The sequence below is a fragment of the Mastigoproctus giganteus genome, chromosome 1 (genome assembly GCF_048544385.1).
Source record: "Mastigoproctus giganteus isolate SK-2022 chromosome 1, ASM4854438v1, whole genome shotgun sequence".
In the NCBI taxonomy this organism is placed as follows: Eukaryota; Metazoa; Arthropoda; class Arachnida; order Uropygi; family Thelyphonidae; genus Mastigoproctus; species Mastigoproctus giganteus.
The window spans coordinates 91,106,197-91,125,275 of record NC_143575.1 but is presented as its reverse complement, the minus strand read 5'-3'; the positions used below and the strand labels follow the sequence as shown (position 1 = coordinate 91,125,275).

The 19,079-nt window shown below is 38.5% G+C and overlaps 1 protein-coding gene across 1 annotated transcript in view; it reads right to left on the bottom strand.

Moving 5' to 3' along the window:
* Positions 1-1,599: 1,599 nt before the first annotated feature.
* The window catches only part of LOC150090989 (bursicon-like), an 18,825-nt gene continuing 1,345 nt past the window's right edge, over positions 1,600-19,079 (bottom strand). Inside the window, exons 2-3 of the mRNA XM_090379632.1 lie at positions 10,936-11,180; positions 1,600-1,882 (exon numbers count right to left, since the gene is read on the bottom strand). Coding sequence (XP_090235758.1) covers positions 1,637-1,882; positions 10,936-11,180 — 491 coding nt within the window. The 3' untranslated portion in view covers positions 1,600-1,636. The remainder of the gene's footprint in view (positions 1,883-10,935; positions 11,181-19,079) is intronic.

The following is a 19,079-nucleotide window of genomic DNA, read 5'->3' as shown; positions in this document are numbered from 1 at the left end:
ACATGAAAATTGAACCAAAAATCACCACGGAAAATTAAACTTCCAAGGAGTACTTTAACATGTTCAGGCAGGATATCTAATGCCGTATCTTATCAGTATCTTTTGTATCGTGCATGATTTTGAATTTTTTATTGTTAAGGTGTGAACACTCAACACTTTCCACTCCTTTGCAGAATATTGTGAAAGTGTTTTGCAATTTCATGTTCATTACTCGTACTCTGTATTGGTTTTATTACTTAGAGAGAAGCCTCATTCACAATTGGTTGTTGTTATTGGTTTTATGGGACATTTGCATCTTAGACTATATTACCATCTTAGACCAGTGTGTGTTTTGCTTGAAGAAGTGTGTATTCACAAACCAGTTTACATGTTGTGTGGGCTGAAAATCGAAGATTAAATCGTTAGTAAAACTTTGTACCGTCTGCCTTGATTGAAGAGGTCTTTAAGAATTCCTCCAGTCTTTGTTGACATTAGAACCCACACCTCTCTAAACGAGTGGCAAAACCACTATATTCTCACTGAGGATCTCACATAGAGTGTACCTAACATCCTGTTTGAACAAAATGCTTATGAAATTCACTTATCGATGGTCTACTAGGAGGAATTTTGGCTTAACGTGTAGAAATTTTTCTCTGAACACGTGCTGTGGTCTTTCGAACCAAATAATGCAAGGCACGCTCTTAATACTGGTAAACGTCGCCATTTTGTTTTGTATACAGACATAAGAGAAACCGACATAGCCGAGTGGTCAAGCGTGATGGTACAAAATGTACATGTGCTTTGAGTGTTCAACCCCATGTGTCTACTAAAACACGGTTTAACGTTCATGTATTGTATTCTGTCTGCCTTATCAATTCATCTGACCTTGTGGTCGTCCCGGAGTATAAACAGAAAATTAATTTTTATCCAATTATGAGTGATTTATGTACTGTGGTTGCCCTGTACTCTTATATGTGTTTTCTTTTGAACTTTATGTAACGTCTGTATACGTACTATCCATGATAGTGTACCTTGTGTCCTCTTTCATTCACGGTTTAGTGAATGTTATGTACGGTATACAATAATAGGTGTAATATAATCTGTGTTCTTTTGTTCGTGATGATAATACTGCTATAGTACAGCAACTTGTGCTCCTCTAAATTGCTTTTAAGTGCAACGTTGAACACTTAAGCGTTTTATCTGTGATGTTTCAGCCCATATACACAGGTATAAAAGGGAGGTTAAGACTGTAATTACTTTTGGCAGTTGCATTTCGTACATAACAAAGGCAATTTTTTTTTCTACTAATTATGTTAAACGGTTGAGGAATGATGGCTTGTTTTTCGAGTACTTTTGATTCGCAGTACTAATTAAGGTCTGGTAGTGGTGTAGTTTTTTTGTTTTTGTTTTCTGAGGAAATTCCAGCTGTTGAGGAAATAAAAGTTAATCTCCTATTGGATGTTCTTAGACATCTCTCATGAAGGACGCACTGATCTCACATGACTTGGGACGACACGCCAACCAGAAATCTTTACAAGTGAACACTCGGAGCATGGCGAAATGTCTATTGTTGTGACTAAAGGAAACACGCGATGTCCTTGAAGGAAGCCAGCGTAAAAGAAAAGTTTTCTGTCTCTTTTATTTTTTTCAAATCCCTTCACAATATTGGAAATTTCCTGTTGTTACTCTTAGCGATAATAAGGGCAATTTCTTGAGGCTTAATAGCTCTTTCGTCTACAGCAGTACACGGGCGACACATGCACTCCACAGGGGCCCTGGTGATTATCTTTCTGAAGCGCGGTAAGGCTTTAGGACAGAAGATGCCTATACTAGCTTCTCGTTCTCCCATCTCTTGACAACACATGCAGGATCGCTCCACCTGCCAGAACTTTGATGCTGAAACCTGAAATTAGAACCAAGTTAAAATTGGATTAAATAATACATGATCAGCATACTTAGAAGTTAATCCCTTTACAATGTATACGACGATATTATAAAATTACAAAAGCAATAGAATATCAAGCTTACTTAACAAAACAAGTCATTAACTAAAAACAAAGCAATAGCTTCAATTGCTTTTGTACGTATGCATCCAAAACAACAACCACAGTAACGATTGAATTACTCACTGAAGAAAGTTGAGTTAATCATCTTTTTAATTTCGGTATTTTCAATTGTCATTCTGTGCATATCAAGAGTTTTAATCAGTGAAATCCATCCTGAACTTTCTTGATGATATTTACTTTTATATTTCAGGCTTAAAACAAATGTGATTGGAGTTTGTGCATTTCATGAATTTATGCTTACATAAGGAAGCAGTTAGAAAGTCCTCTTCTATTCCTTATAGGAAATAGAAAATTAAGTTTAAATCTTTTGATAGTCATTGTAATTTATAGGGTGATAAGTCATCCAACTATTCAGCCACAATGAAGCATTATTCACTCTGTTTTTAAAGTGTTCGGTTGAAGGCAACTTCCTTCTCAAATTTTTGTAAAATAAAACTGAACCTGATAAAGGATTAGCAGTTAGCATAAAAAGATTTGGGTTGTTTTTAAGTAGAACCAAAGTAGCTCAGGCCACTAAGCGTCAACGTATAGTGTATATAACAATGCAGCTTTTTTTTTGGCATTTTTATTATATTTAATGTATATGATAGTAACACAGTTATGTTGAATGTAGATGCATTGTGTCATAATTCATTATGCTAACTATTGGCGACTATAAAACTGAGATTATTATTTTGACCTCACCCGAGCTTGCCTCTCATATCTGCATCCTGCATTTGTATGTGTAAGGTTGGGTCGATATGCGTTGTAAGAGCTGAAAAATTTCTATTTCGTCCATCTGAAATCGGCTAACTATAGCTTCGATTGAAAGGGACTTCAGAAATTCCTCCAGTCGTCGACAGGAATCGAACCCACATCTCTCCAAAGGGATGGCAGACGGCGATGTACCGTTACCAACTAAGCTGCTAATAGAAGACTCCATAATGTCTCCGATATTTTCTATAAAGGATTGGCATCATAATACACAGCCATTTCTGAATAAACAGAAAATTTTTAAGGTGGCATCGTTTTAGGTTATATCTCATATTGTGAATGCCTTCACAACGAGTTGCCATGATATTGCACTACTTCGAATAAGTAACGCTTCACCTAAGGAGAAGACTAGTGTTACTTATTCTCAGATAGGTACCACCACCCAGACAGCACTGTTTCAGGGCTATTTGATGTATGTATGTGAATATCTACTCGAATATCCACTTGTCCCTATTAGACTTAGAAAAGCAAAAAAGGTAGAGGGAAAGTTATAGTAGGAGTGGAAGAGGAAAAGAAACAGTGTAGAAGAATGAAAGGGACAGTAACTCCTTCAACTCACACCACTCAAAAACTCATAAACTCCTCGAATAGGCAACGCTTCCCCAGTGGAGAAGGCTGTTGTTACCTATTCTCGGAAACTCCGGACATCATCAAGCTCCCCCTAGCAGCACTGTTTCAGGGCTATTTGGCCCTTCGTCAGTGAGTGGGTAGGCACCCAAGTGATGCAATGATGGCAAAAACAGTTATTAAGTATAACTCCACAATATGAGAGATGCCTGATGGTGTATGATGTATTTAGACTAAGGCGCATTTAGGGCTAGAGCCTCAAGCTGCGAACAAATTTAGACTATGTATATAAAGTGCTTAGCATCATAATACACAGCCATTTCTGTCTTCTCCTTAGTCTTCTCCTTAGGTGAAGCGTTACTTATTCGAAGTAGTGCAATATCATGGCAACTCGTTGTGAAGGCATTCACAATATGAGATATAACCTAAAACGATGCCACCTTAAAAATTTTCTGTTTATTCAGAAATGGCTGTGTATTATGATGCTAAGCACTTTATATACATAGTCTAAATTTGTTCGCAGCTTGAGGCTCTAGCCCTAAATGCGCCTTAGTATAAAGGATTGTTAATTTATGATATAAAACATTACGAAATATTCTTCCTGGCGCTCCTATGATGACTGACCTCAGCAATTAACGATGGTCACCTGCAATGCTGTTATAATGATCACCATATACTAGTAGCGAGTTACTCACGCGTTTCTTCGAATTCATGTAATGGTACAAAATTCTGTAAATTGTTTTTAAGTCAGTGTGGATGTTGCAAACTCCTCGGATCCTGTATTACCCTCTGAGAGTATAAAGAGAAAATTTATATATCTGCTATTCGGCATCTCCAAAGTAAAAATAATTTATTGTACGGTTATATAATCATCTACTGTTTATAATTATCGTATATTACGTACCGATATCCATATGATTTAGTTATCTCTCTTTCATATTTTGAACAATTATTAATAGTGAGTTAATTAATCATTTCTTGTTCACTATTAATCATTTCTTGTTCCAAGCTTCTCAAATTTTTCACAAGATGGAGACACTGCACGTACCATCCGGTACATTTCTAGCAGTTATACGTTGGAACCATTATCTGCATTTGTTGTTATAAACTGGCGCAGAGCAGATCGGAAACAAAATACAGATATTTGTGCTATTGGAGGATGCGAGACTATATTTGGATGTATTATTTCCGGTTGTTATTCTTGCGGCGAGGAATTAAAATCAAGAAGGACTAAGTACACTTTGCAGGCCCAAATATAGTTAATGTTCGCTAAACCTGCAGTGTCTCTGTTTTTGCCCCAATTCTGGCTCCGTTGATTATAAGCATTCGTTAAAAGATATCTTGCAACTAATTCGGGGAAAAAACCGGATTTTGCAGTTGATTAAATAATATACTGTGAAACAAGGTACATTTTTCATTGCTTTTGCTCTCTGATAGCATTTATGAAATACCTCATTCGATTAGGATATAGAATGAGACAGTGCTTTCCCAACAGCTTTATAAGATCCTTTATAGAACGCGTAATAGTAATGGAGGCATGTGAGAAAGAAAGTAAGCGTACGAGCTTATGTAGCATCAACCAAAAAAAAAAACACAAATAACACAACCATTCCCTCTAAAAGTTTGTCCAGTTCCTCTTGGAATTTATTTAAGCTATCAACTTCCACAATGACAGATGGAAGTTTGTTCCAGAAATTAATCACCCGTTGACTTAAGGCAAATTTCCGCACATTTGTTCTACAACTGTCTTTCCTCAATTTGAATTTATGCCATCTCAGGTTCGTAATCTGAGCAAACGGAAGAATCCCATCAGAATTCAGTTTGCTCAACCCATTCAAGGCCTTAATCACCTCGCAGGTGCCGCTGCAATTTGCAGAACATAAGCCTTTCTTGGTAAGAGGACCCCTTCATTCTTCTCACCAATCTTGTTGCCCTTCTCTGTACATGCCCAAGCAAATCTACATCCTTCCTAAAATGAGGACTCCAGACCTATATGCAGTGCTCAAGGTGTGGCTTCGTCATTGCCTTATACAAAGGGATAATCACCTCTTTTTCCCTGCAAGCAAAATTCCTGTATATCATTGACAATACCCCATGACGTGCTCTTTCAGCATCCTGTTGCAGTAGCACACTGCCATTACTGTCATTAACAATCCTGCCAACCTTTATATCATCTGCAAACTTCGACACTAAGCCTGATATACCTTCATCAATATCATTGATAAATATACAGAACAACAGTGGGCCCAACACCGAACCCTGGGGGAGTCCACTAATAATATTAGTCCACGAAGAGCAGCGTACATTGATTACCATTCTCTGTCTTCTTCCACTTAACCACCCTTTTATCCATTGTAGCGACTTACTCTTAATACCATACTGCTCCAATTTGTGCAGTAATCTTCCATGAGCAACATTGTCAAAAGCTTTCCCGAAACCCAAGTATATGATGCCAAAATTATTTTTTGCATCCAGTTCCTTTGTAACCACATCATAATAACCTATCAAATTTGTCAGACAAGACTTTCTGTTAACAAGCCCATGCTGTGTCTGAATTATTGCTGCAGTCTTGTCTAGATGATACTGCAGTGCATCTTTAACCATCATTTTACCCGGAACAGAAGTTAAACTAACTGGTCTGTAATTACTCGTAATAATCATGGATCACTAGAGTAATAATTAAAGACAACTAAATAGCAGTTAATTCAACAAAATAATTACTCCTCTCATCATCACCTCCTCTCATCACCTTTATCTAACGGGATAAGCTTATTCACTTTAGTTTTAGAATTATTCGACCTTTTCTATCATCGTGGTCTTATTAAAGTTACAACTTTAATAAGACCACGATATTAAAGTTATATAAAACGCGGATATTAAAGTTACAACTTTAATATCCGCGTTATAAGCTAAGCACGTTATAGCCGAAAAAAATTTACTAATTTTTTCCCAGTTTATTTTAAACATAAATACACTTTACTTAGTAAATAAATACTTTATTTACTAATGCTTTATGAGTATACAGACTAAAAAACAAAGTATTAAAGGTTATATCATTCCCTTTACATTATGCTAATACGCAATGCTGGTATGGACTTACATTTTACTCATCCGTTCTGAAATAATCATGTCATTTTTTCAGTACGGAATTCTTAATAGTGGTCAGATGCAATAAATGAAGATGTTCACCATCACTGTGACGTTCTAACCATACCATCACTTCATTAATGTTTTCAAGCACTTTGTTAATTTCTGGCGCTCCTTTCTTTTCCTTACAAGATAATTCGCATTATCTTCTGAGTCACTCCCCATATCGCTGTCTTTCTGTTTGTCGACTGTTTCTCCACTGTTCACAGAGGCTGCGATTTCTTCCTCGCCCAGGTAATGCTCAACTGGAGCACCCGAATCCACTTCAATCCAAGCAGCCAGGTCATTTCTGCGTCTGCCTCAATCCAAGCAGCCAGGTCCAAAACTACATTTTCAGAACAAGAAGCAAAAGCAGCTTTTGCTTCTTGTTCTGAAAATGCTTCTCATTAGTACACATTGGTACACCTGTTCATTGATGAATTCACAGATGAATAGTTGTCCATCTTGAACCACAATACACAGAAATTCAGGAAACGCTTCTGCTGCTGTAAGGACACCAAATACAGATTGGCGTAAAAGAATAACCTGGGATGTCCCATAACGAGCCTTCCACCTCCAAAGCTACCCTTCAGAAGCTTCAATGTTTCATCATCTCCACCAAGTAGCTTATGAAATTTAAGTGCCTGTGCTTTCAAAATTACCACATTTATCGATACTCCATCACTGCGCTTCTGCTTAAACCACTTCTATAAGCATTGGTCCACAGCACTGTTTTCACAAAGTCTAGTTTTTTTCTTTGGAGGTCTGCTTCATCTTCTACAGAGTCCACGAATTTTACGTATATTAAAAAGCCTCTTTCATCCAACCGTGGATCGTTCCTTCTGGAATTCCACACTCGCGAAACACTCCTTTTTTTTCGCCACTCTAAACTCTTTCAATGATCTTTAACCTTTCTTCAATTGTATGATTTTTTTCTTTAGATGCCCATTACTTTCAGTCCTGTTGATTTACTAATTGTATTTATTTCTGATGCCCTATAATTTACCGTGTTTTGAGAAAACTAAATCAAAACCAAACTGTCCGGCCCTATCAGAGTGCTGAAGTGAAGGCACCTGATTTATCCATTAATCACTTCTCCGTTCGTGTACTGTATTTGTGTAGTTTAGCCCTTAGCAGCTTTTGCTGTCCTAAGTGTAACTTCTAGACGAAGAAAGGATGTCATGTTCTGTTTTCTACAAGAATTTACTTGTAAATAATGTAACGCACTTGAACTGTAGCCGTATTCCCCTCCGGAGGTAGCTGTTTGTAATCAGCTTTCCATTGATATTCTCTTTCATTGCATCACTAGCTGAGGGCAGAAACTGAGTGTCTACATTAATTAGTGCCTGATGAATCCTGTTGTTTACAAAAATTTCTCTGCAAATGAATACTGAATATATCGAAGGTAATATACAGCCAATTTTTAGCTATTTTTTTTTTCTTCTTGGAAATGTTGTTGTTGAGTTTTAGGAACATCGGCGACTAAGACCACTTGCTCTGTGTATACTGTCTATAAATTGCGTGTGTTCTGAGGTCGATTTTCTGTTTTTTGCTAGACGAAAAACCCGATTTTCCAGGAAAAAAGCCATGCTGTCCTCGACTAAAACCGACTAACTTAGCCACGTTGTGAAAAAGACTCATTAAAATTCCTGCCGTCATCGACGGGATTCGAGCTCAGGTCTTTTCCACCCACTCGTGCTACCCACGAGGTCCCTTTTTGGAAATGCGCTAGTAGGATGTACTGTAGATACGAGTATATACACTGAGTGATCACTGAATTATGACCACCTACCTAATACTTCGTAGATCCTCCTTTTTCCCTCAGTACAGCAGCTATCCGACTTCGCATTGATTCAACAGTATGTTGGAAGCGTTCGGGAGGTATGGCCAACCAAGCTATGTGTAATGCGGTCAGCAATGCAAGTATGGAGGTGATTGATGTATCCAGTGCCTCATATGCCTTTCCATAGTGTCCCACAAGTGCGAGCTCTATGGGATTGATATCGGTGGAGTTCGGAGGCCAATCGATATGCTCGGTCAGAACTGTGTTCCTCAAACCATTCCTGCACAAGTGCCCCATACGGAGCATTGTCATCTTGGAAGACACCATCGCCATTCGGGAAAAAGTGTAACATACCAGGGTGTACGCAGTCAGCAAGCAGTTGACGATAGCAGAGACCACTGATATGTTGTTCCATATGTACCAGGGGTTCAAGTTCCTGCTAGTGGAACATACCCTACACCATACAACCGCCTCCACCTGTCTGCACTTTTGATGCCATGCATAATGGATGAAGAGCCTCATGTTGTTGACGCCAAATCCGTACACGACCATTCACGGGGTGGAGTGAATAACGTGACTCATACGACCAGCACACCTTCTTCTAGTCTTCTAACGTTTATTGTTCTTATTTAAATTCTGTGCATTTCCCCATGTAATTCAGGGCACTGCATATGCTTTTGAGGATGGTGTAGGAAGAATAGGACATCCGGCTTCCATTGTATGAAAAAGTACTGAGTTACAGCAACATTTCATGTATTTCATTATTATTTCCTTGGTGTAGGCTTTTCACTGATTCTCTTTATGCCCCCAAAAGCTCTGAATGTTGTGGAGTGTTGATTTTTAGTGCTGTAGTCACATGACCGTTGGCATCTTTGTCATGGCATGGTGCGTGTGTAAGCTCTAGTCTTGTAAAAAAAAAATTGTGACTTTTCTTTGAATACATATTTTTCCAGACCTTTTAATAGTACACTGGTGTGCAAAATTTAAGGATCAGTCAGGTTTTCGCCTGTAACTTCTCATAGGAGTGGCCTGGATATGGGAAAAGCATACCAAAAGAACCTCGTGAGGTACAAAAATGATGAAGGAAACAACACCGACACAACAATGGAAACAAAACGGTACAGAGGGATTTTATCCAAAAATGGCAACATACCACTGGCTGACATGATACAGTTGCATCACTGCCAAAGATGGAACAAAGGGAAGAGGTGGTCCTCAGTAGGAGATATGGCCACCACTAATGTCGATGCAGGCTTTGCCCCACCTGTCCATACTTAGAACAATGTTGTTGATAAGTTCTTGCGATAAAATCGTCCATTCCTCTGTCAGCGCCATCTTCAGCTGGTGAACATTTTCTGGTGGGTGTGGACGTGCCGCTAGGCGTCTCCCCAGAGCATCCCATATGTGTTCGATGGGATTATAGATCGGCCGAAACGGGCAGGCCAATCCATTCGAACAATGTCCTCACTTTCCAAAAGCATATCAACAGTTGCAGTGCGATGGGGTGTGGCGTTATCATCCATAAACACGAACTCGAGGCCAATGGCACCTCGGAACAGATGCACATGGGGAAGGATTACCTCAGTACAGTAGTGTGCACCGCCTTCTACTGTACAATAGTGTACAGTACCGCCTTCCAGTATCTGGAGTTGTGTACGTCCATCCAAGATAACGCCTCCCCAGACGAGAACACCTCGACCGCCATATCGATCCCTTTCAGTGATGTTTGCGGGGTGATACCGTGTGCGCATCTCTCGCCAGATTGACTGACGTCCAGAATCGCTGCTGAGACTGAATCTACTCTCATTAGTAAAGAGTACCTTAAGTAAAGATTTTGTGGTTGTAACCTTTAGAAATAGTGTTGGTCCTTAAGTTTCTCACACCAGTATACGAGGCAATGAGGTGCAATTACACAATAAGTACATTATGCTTGTAATTGTGCGTATTCTTCGATCGGTTTGCTGTTTATTGGAAGAAAAACCATGCATCCCTCGCCAGGGACCGACTAACCGCGTCACGTTGTTAAAAGTCCATATAAATTCTCGCGTCATTGATGGATCTCAAACTCATGTATTTTTTACCGGTGTGGGAGGACGGTGATTGTAACCAGTATTCTACCGAGGAGGGCAGGAAATGATGAAGATAAGTCGGAAGTCTGTCACAGCCTTAGGAGTTCGTCGTCTTCAAAATTGGCACCACTCGATACCTGGAAGGAGGTATCCTTCCAAGTATCGAGTGGTGCCAATAAAAAAAAAAAAAACAGTAAGATTCCTCATTCATTTTTAGTGTGATGCTGAAACAACTTTTTCTTCCTTGCATCGTTTTGCTAGTACTTAATATTAAAGACGGGAGTGGAATAGAGAGTAAAGGACATTGTTTTTCTCGGAGATATACCCAGCAAATCTTTGCCGAGAATACATGTTTGGTACTAACCTATGCTGATCATGGCCTAATTCATCGAATTGGAACTGTATGGTTTTTAATACCAGCAAAACAGCAGACTGATCGAAGTTCATTCACTCTACCGGCCCTGTACGTTGACGTCGCATGACCTTAGTTGCCTCGGCACTAAACAAAACAACGCAGAAAAACACGATTCGATCTTTTTGTATTATTTTCAAGATCAGTGATGATTCCTTAATGTCTAATGCTGCGTCTTACCTGAACATAAGAAGAGCAAACACCTTGACAGGCGAAGGATGGAATGGGTTTGGGAATGCAACCGGGATGTTGCAAGACGTGAATTACAGGTCGAAGGTGGCACTCTTCCCCTCTGGAAGCAACAGGAATGCTGTAGAGAGTAATGATCACCATTATGTACAGGCTTGCCCTTTGTAATAAATTTGCAGAGGAAGAGAACGCTGTTAGGCAGGAAAGTAATGGAGTAACTTGCCTCATATCTCTGGCTAAAGAAACAAAGAATCAAGTTATGAAACAGTAATAAAAGTACAGTGCCTAAAATTAGTTTTTAAATTAAATGTTCAGAAGAGAAAGAGAGAGAGAGAAAGAGAGAGAGAGAGAGAGTTGTAAGCTTGACTGTGTGCTAAAATTAAAAGTGGAGTGACAAAGTAATGAATACTCATTCAATGGTAGTTTGTTTCTAGCAGAGTAGTGCCAAATGATGCAAAGAAATGGATCTTTTCTGAATCAACCAATAATAATAATAATAATAATAAATTATAATAACAATAATAAAGTAAAACAATGTTCATACTAATAATCGAATAAAATTTAATCTCTGTTTGCAAATGGATTCTTTTAGTCCATCTTTACTTGACACAACACATGTTCACAAGGGATATGACAGGAAGAACAAAGTAGCGAAGATGGAGGAAAAAAGAGCCCATTTGTAATCAGAGATTAAATTTTGTTCGATTATTAAATTGTTCTAGCCTTCGTGGCTAGCACAGAGATTGCGTTAGCTGTTCTTCCACACCTTTTGGAAAAGGACTGCGTTTGATACCCACCGAGACATGTAGAACATTTATGTATTTTATTCCGTGACTGTGGCTGAGTTATGCGGTCTTGGGCGGGGCTACAGATTTGATTCTCTCAGAACCACAGAATTTTTACCGCCCAAAATCGTCAAATCGACCATAGAATACACAGTTTACGAACATAATTTATTGAGGTCCCATGGCTTTAGTTGGCTCAGAAAAATATTTAAACAACCACCAGAATCCAAGTCAATTTCTCTCATCCATACAGGTCTCGTCGACGCAGATCTTTGCGTGTATGCACCATCGCAAGAGTTCCTTCTTGCGATGGTGCATGCGCAAATGCCAATTGTGTAGGACCCCGTTTTGCCTTTAACAGAGCAGATATTCATTCCTGCATGGAGACCAAAAACATCTGGTAACTCCCTGTGGTATTCTGCACTATGCAGTGGACGGTGGCTCCCAAATCCTGTAGAGTGAATAATAGTGTTTCCCAATGTCAAATAGCGTTTTACTGTCATTCCACATATGTGACTGAAGCCACTGGGGTCAGCTCTGGGTAGCACAGTTGGTATAATTGCCGTCCTCCCCACACAGGGTAGAAAAGGCCTGAGTTCGAGTGCCGTCGATGAGGGGGAGAAATTTTTATGGGCCTTTTTCACAACGTCGCTGAGTTATCGGTCTTAGCATGGGAAGCATGGTTTTCTCTCCCGGAAACTCGGGTTTTTCATCCAGAAAACAGAAAATCGACCCCAGAACACACACAATTTACAGACAATATGCACGAAGCAATATGGCCTTAGTCGCTGATGCTTCTAAAACGCTACAACAACAACAACATTGAGGCCAGTGATGAAGAAAAAAGAGTCAAGGAATTGAAGTATCCTTGACTCTTCTTTCAAGGATAGTCAAGGAAATCAAGTATCCTTGATCCTAGTTAACTTTTTACGATCTCTCCGCAGAAAGTAGTGCCCCATTTTGATGTAAATTTTAGAAACTTACATGAAGAAGATAGCACAAAAGTATGAATTTCAAATATATGAAATAAGGAAGTTGTTTTGAAGAAAACTTGGTACATTAATTCATCGAAATTTTATTATGAAATGAAATTGTTACAAGAAAAGATCCAAATTGGACGATTGCGATAAGTCCCGCACAGTGCTAGAAAATAAACTTGCAACTAAACATTACAATATAAATGAACTTTTAGATTGGATAATAATGGTAGATGGATACAACGCCATGCTGATATATTTTCCAAATATAATCTTCTGGAATGTATGAAGTTAGATGAGGTAGAGCTTGCACACTCACACACCCCAAGTAACCACTTTGTTAGGTACATTTACCCATTTTATGATGTTCGAACCATGCGATATAAAGCAGGCGGGCAGATACATAGGGTGTTGTGTGTATGCCCGCGCAATCCAGTGCGAGGATAGGCAAGGCTAAAAATATATACTGTATATAACAATAAGTTGCTTTGAACGTAGCATGGTAGTTGGCACAAGCCGTTGCTCTAAATATATCGGACACTGCAGCCTTGCTGAGTTTTTTACATACGACTGTGTACCGATAGTGGGGCGTATCAAAAATGATTCAATAACCAAATAGCATCCAGCCAGTAGAGATCATGTGGTCGGAAGCATCTCATTCATGCGAGAGTCCATAGAAGCTGACAAGACTTATTCATTTTAACAGAAAGACTAGTTTTAAGTCAGTGAAATAATGGTAACCAGAGGCATTTCAGAATTCACAAGTCGTCGTTCTTTGTTACCGATGAGATATCGCAGTAGACTGATGAGAGGACCAAAGCGAGTTCAAGGTGTCATCAGTATGGTTTGGTGGTCTCTTAATATCATTGGAGCAACATTTTGATGTAGTAAACTTTACTATTTTTTTTGTTCAGAACAGGGGAATAGCTATGGGCTCCTGCTGTTCCAGTGGGCAATCGTCAACTTATACCTACACCACTATGAAAAGATTAACAACATCGTTTTAATGTACCGTTAAGTATTCGATAATATCGCTACCACGAGTACCCATCGGACTTGGCCATTACTCGCACTAACCCCAAAAACCGATATTCTTATCGGTTTTTGGGGTTAGTCTTACCTGGATATTCTTATCTCTATTGAACCGAAACACGTGGAAACTAAAATATACGATAAACAAGAAGTCTTTGGTTTTAACACTATTGGGCTCCCAGATTGGTGGGCTAACATCTTTAAAAACATAGATGGAAATATAATAAAAGCACAATGCTTAAGGATCTAAATATGTGTAACAAGGATAATTATATTAAAAGCGAATGTATAAAGTTAATCACCAAACTTAAGCACAACGGGGGGTACCCTTAAATTTCATTAAATGTCATATTTACTGAACACTGCATATACACATACGGGCGGAAGGTTTTTCCACCACCGTGTTTGTTGCAATTCAACGAACTCCAAAATACAGCGATTTTTAAATCCTATATTTCGTGAGCTAGCTCTACGTCGAATATAATATAAGGTTCTGTATATGCGTCTTAAAATATTGGAACCACTGTACACATATAGCTATGGTATGGTCCTTATTCGCTTGGTTGGTATGACCTTTGGTGATGTCTACTCTACTAGCAAGCGTTAGACTCAGATTTTTTATTTTAATTTATTAATTGTTTATAATTTATATTTTATTTTAATTTATTTAATTGCTTATATTTTATTTTATTACTTTTTATTTTGCAACATTCTCATAGCAGCAAGACAAAAAAAAAAAGAAGTACATGGCCTTTTCTTATTTAGCTGCACTGCAGTAAGGACATCTATAATTTAATTAATTGCGCCACTATCTGTCACACCAACGGCCCATTAATTCCAATTTACAACAAAATTAAACTCCCGTTATTCCTAGTTTACAACTAAATTAATTCCCCAGTTGATATAATTTCTATACCAATTAATAAAAATCTGTTAACCTGGAATATGGATCATAAAAACAGATTTATTCTGCTTGCTTTCACTTGTACGTTGATTGGTATTGGCCCCTGTTGATTGCCCATTAATGTATACAGTGTATAATCAACAGGAGATAAATTTAAATATGTTTGATATTTTTATGATAGTTTTAATATCCCTATTACTCTTTTTCACTATTAGTAATGGTACATTACAAATTCAATTACACGAACAAAATTCATAATTTAGCTATGGCATATATGGTTATTACTCAAATAATTTCAGTGGTATAATAAATTTAATTATATCAATAAATACGCAACGATCGTGTAATGTTCAATTATTTAATGGCATTAGCGATTGTCAATGTAGCAGTGGATCTTTGGATCTTAAAATAAGTCATCATCTTGCCCTTTGTTGTATATATATATATATATATTTACAACTAGGCCTCGCATAACGCGAGTTCGATTTACGCGACATTCAATTAACGCTATTTGAAAAATGATACCACTTTTCACTTTACACGATGCAAATTTCCAGTTAACGCGATCTTTTTTTCTTTATGTGATAGTTGAAAAAGATTTGAATCGCATGTGAAGCTTACCGCGAGTCGTACGGTCAATAAACAAACGTTTGCCTGCTGCCCGCCTCGGTGTGTTCCATCAACCATCGGAAGAAGACGTGTTTGTCTCCTGCTAATAAAGTCAATGCAGACTTTCATTTAAAAATTCAAATTTTTAAATGAGCCAGATGAAAATGTTACCGCGAAGGAGATAACGGTAAAAGAATTAGATGAAATTTTTCGTATCGCATAGATCCTGAAACAAAAGCTTTGATGTTCTCTGCGATATTTATTTCGCCAGGGCCCAGAGAACTTTGTTGTCAGCTATCGGAAATTGATTGATGAAAAGAGAAAGTCAACACTGTTCAAATATTTCCGCAACAGTAATTTCTTCATTGTGTATTTTATGTCAGAGGATCCCAAACTTTCTCGGTTCAAGGCGCTCTTAGTGTCTCAGTAATTTTTTCAAGGCGCACTCAGACCAAAAGAAATACCTAACATTCCGCTTAGTAGTTAGGTCCAAACAACTTAATAAGAAATGTTGAAACTGTGAACTACCTCGAGCTAGTAGTTCGCGCGGTGTCCGACAGATGTCGAGTATCGCTGTATTTCCGTCTAAATTTTAAAATATTCCGCGGCGCGCAGTTTGGGAACCGCTGTTTTATGCAATAAACATTTAATTCCATAATTATTTTCATTATCTTTTACATTGTATACAGTTAAAAAGTTATTTTAAAGGTATTTTTAAAATTCTTTATGGACATTCCAGAAGGTCAAGGACCAATTATAATTTTTCCTATTGGTTATTATATTCGATTAACGCCTTTCCGTTTTGCGCGATGCGCTCGCGGGACGAATTAAACGCGTTAATCGAGGCCCGCCTGTATATATATTTACAACAAGATTGGACTAAGGATTACCGTTTAGACATTACGATCTATAAATTTAAAATTTATATATTTATATTTATATATATGTATATTAATATATATTTATTAATATATTTATATATAAATGAAAAATTTATATATAAATACAGTATATACATTTTATATAAATGTTAAATACATTTAAATCTAATCATAACTGTTGTTTGCATCGTTGGTTTTGTGTAAAAACGTCATCGGGTGTATTTCTGATATGAACTTAAGTGAATTTATCTGATATTAAAGATAAAAAAATAAAATAAAACAGAGGTTGTATTTTTTTTTTATTTAAATGTACCCACCCATAAAACAGAGGTTGTGGGTACACACCCACAACCTCTGTTTTATGGGTGGGTACATCTGTACGTTTCTTCAAATATAATTGGTTTTCGTTCGTTTCAGAAGTTCACCGATGATTTGTCTAGGTCCAACCGTCGAACAAGAGCAACCTTGCCTCTCACTAAAAAGCAGTCGATTTGAAAAAATCAGCTTTTAAATTGAGAAATTTTAGTCTAAATGGTAATCTTTAGTCTAATTTTAACATCGTATTCAAAAATTGCAGCGCGCGAACACACACACCTCCATTTGGCCTGACTAACTAGTAGCGACTGAATTCCCCAGTTTGCATTTAGCTCTCAAGGCAACCTGGATTTTTCGTTGCACGCATTCAACGAGAAAGCGTGCTACAAAAATGATGATTTCTGTTAACTCAATTGCTGCCCACAGTTGCAGTAGATTGTCTAGTTGCGCGTTTCCATTCCAAAGAGCTCTTTCCATCCCATTTTTCAACCGCCCAGTTGGATTGAGATCTACTGACTTGGAAGGCCACTGCTTAGACTGAATTCACTATCATGTTCCTGGAACCGGTTCTCTACAATTCTGTCTTCGTGACATTGTGCATTATCTTGTGGAAGAACCTATTCGCAGATGGATACATTGCAGTCATGAAGGGATGTGCTTGATCGGCAGCAATTTCTAGATAATTTGTCATAAGCAAATGTTGTCCCACTGGTATCAAGGAGCCCAGCGTGCAAAACGAAAACACTCCCCACGCCATTACATCAGCGCAACCATCAGTCTGGAGTGTTGATTCAACGCAGTTTGGATGTATGCACCCTTGCTGTTTCTGTCATATTCTGGTCCTGGAATCAGCATGAAACAGCAAGACAGGGAATCAGACAAGGCGATATTTTTATAATTCTCCACTGATCATTGTTGATGTTCTTGATCTCATTATTATTATTTTATTTTTTTATTTTTAAACATTTTTTTTGACAGGGCTGGAATCCGGTTTGTTATTAGTTCGTGATACTTCATCCTTGAGGGGATATGATGAGAGTTATGCGTTCTGAAATGCTATTTGGTTACCACTGTTCTGATTTATTACACATTTGACTAACTATAGTCGTCACTAGCATCAACTAGCTGCTTCCGACCACCGGATCGCTATTGGCTGGATGTTAATTAGTTATTGGGCAATCTGAATACACCCCATACACAGCTGTACGTGAAAACCTCCTTAGGATTGCAATTTTCGAGATGAGTGGATAAAGGTGCTTCTGGCGCCACTACATCTCTTCTCTGCAATCATGGTGCCGTTTGTGACCAACAAGTGCAATTGGATCACATATGCTGATGATGTCAAGCTCCTTACTAGGATATCGCCATCCAACTTGGCAGCCGAAACCACTCAGCAAATCACTAGCAAACTGCAGGACATGGCTGACTACCTCAATACCTCCAAATCAACCCGCTAAAATCGGCACAAATAATTTATTCACTAAAGGGCAGCCCAACAACATTGGAGCCTGTGCTTAACGTCTCCTCAGTTCCAAGTGTTCAAACGCACAAAGATCTGGGTGTCGTTTTCGACTCCAAACTATCTTTCAACGATCACGTAAACCTCATACAGTCGAGGCTGAATTCACTACGCTGGGTCGCCAATCAACAGCTGCTCCACACCACCGACCCACAACTGGTAAAAAGATACATCGTATCAATCCTTTACCCGACAATACTGTATGCTTCAGAGATATGGGCCTCGGCTGCCGAATCCAACATTAAAAGAATATTCTCTGCCGAATTCTGGCTTCTAAAATGGGCCAACAGCAAACTCCACCTTCCCCCAGCTCTCAGATCAACGCAGTTAGCAGAAGCTCTTCAACTACGCAGGCTCCGATCCTACATCGGAGAAAGAAGGCTGCTGTTCACCATCAAGATGGCCACCGGTAAAATTACAGAGCCAAACTTCTGGGATCACTGCTCTTGGTGCATTCCTCCCCCTTATCTCCGGTCTTCAGCACAGCTGCTAGCAAACCGTAACCGGCTAGTACTAACCGACAGATTCCTGCCAAAGCAAATGCTGCCCTCACTGCAAGCCATCGACGGGGACCTCCAAGAAGTGGTCAATAATAAAAAATACAGGAAGGAAATCCTCGTGGAACTGAAAATGTAAAACTGTGCTTTGTTGCCTTCCAATAATCTGATGTAACTTATGTTTTTCTCATGTGTATCTCTTTTGTAAATATGTTTTGTAAACCCCTGGCACTACCATGCCGTGACGGGACTAATTGTATGTCTATCATTCTGCAATTAAAGATTCTTTTCTATTCTACCATGCTGCGTTCAAAGTGACTGAAATCTTTCATCCTGCCTATTTTCGCATTGAATTGCACACATAGAGCATCCCCGTCTATCTGCTCACCTGCTTTAAAGAGCATAGTACCAAAACATGGTGCTGTTAAGGAAGAAACGCTCCAAATCATGACTATAATTGATGTATCTAATAAAGTGGCCACTCAGTGTAGAACGGAAGGAATATTTCCGTCCCTATATATATTTGTATTCTAGCGTGCAATTAAAAAAATTAACATGGTCTTTGATTTTTCTACCATGTCTAAAAATTGAACCTGACAGTGTCTTAGTTTTATAA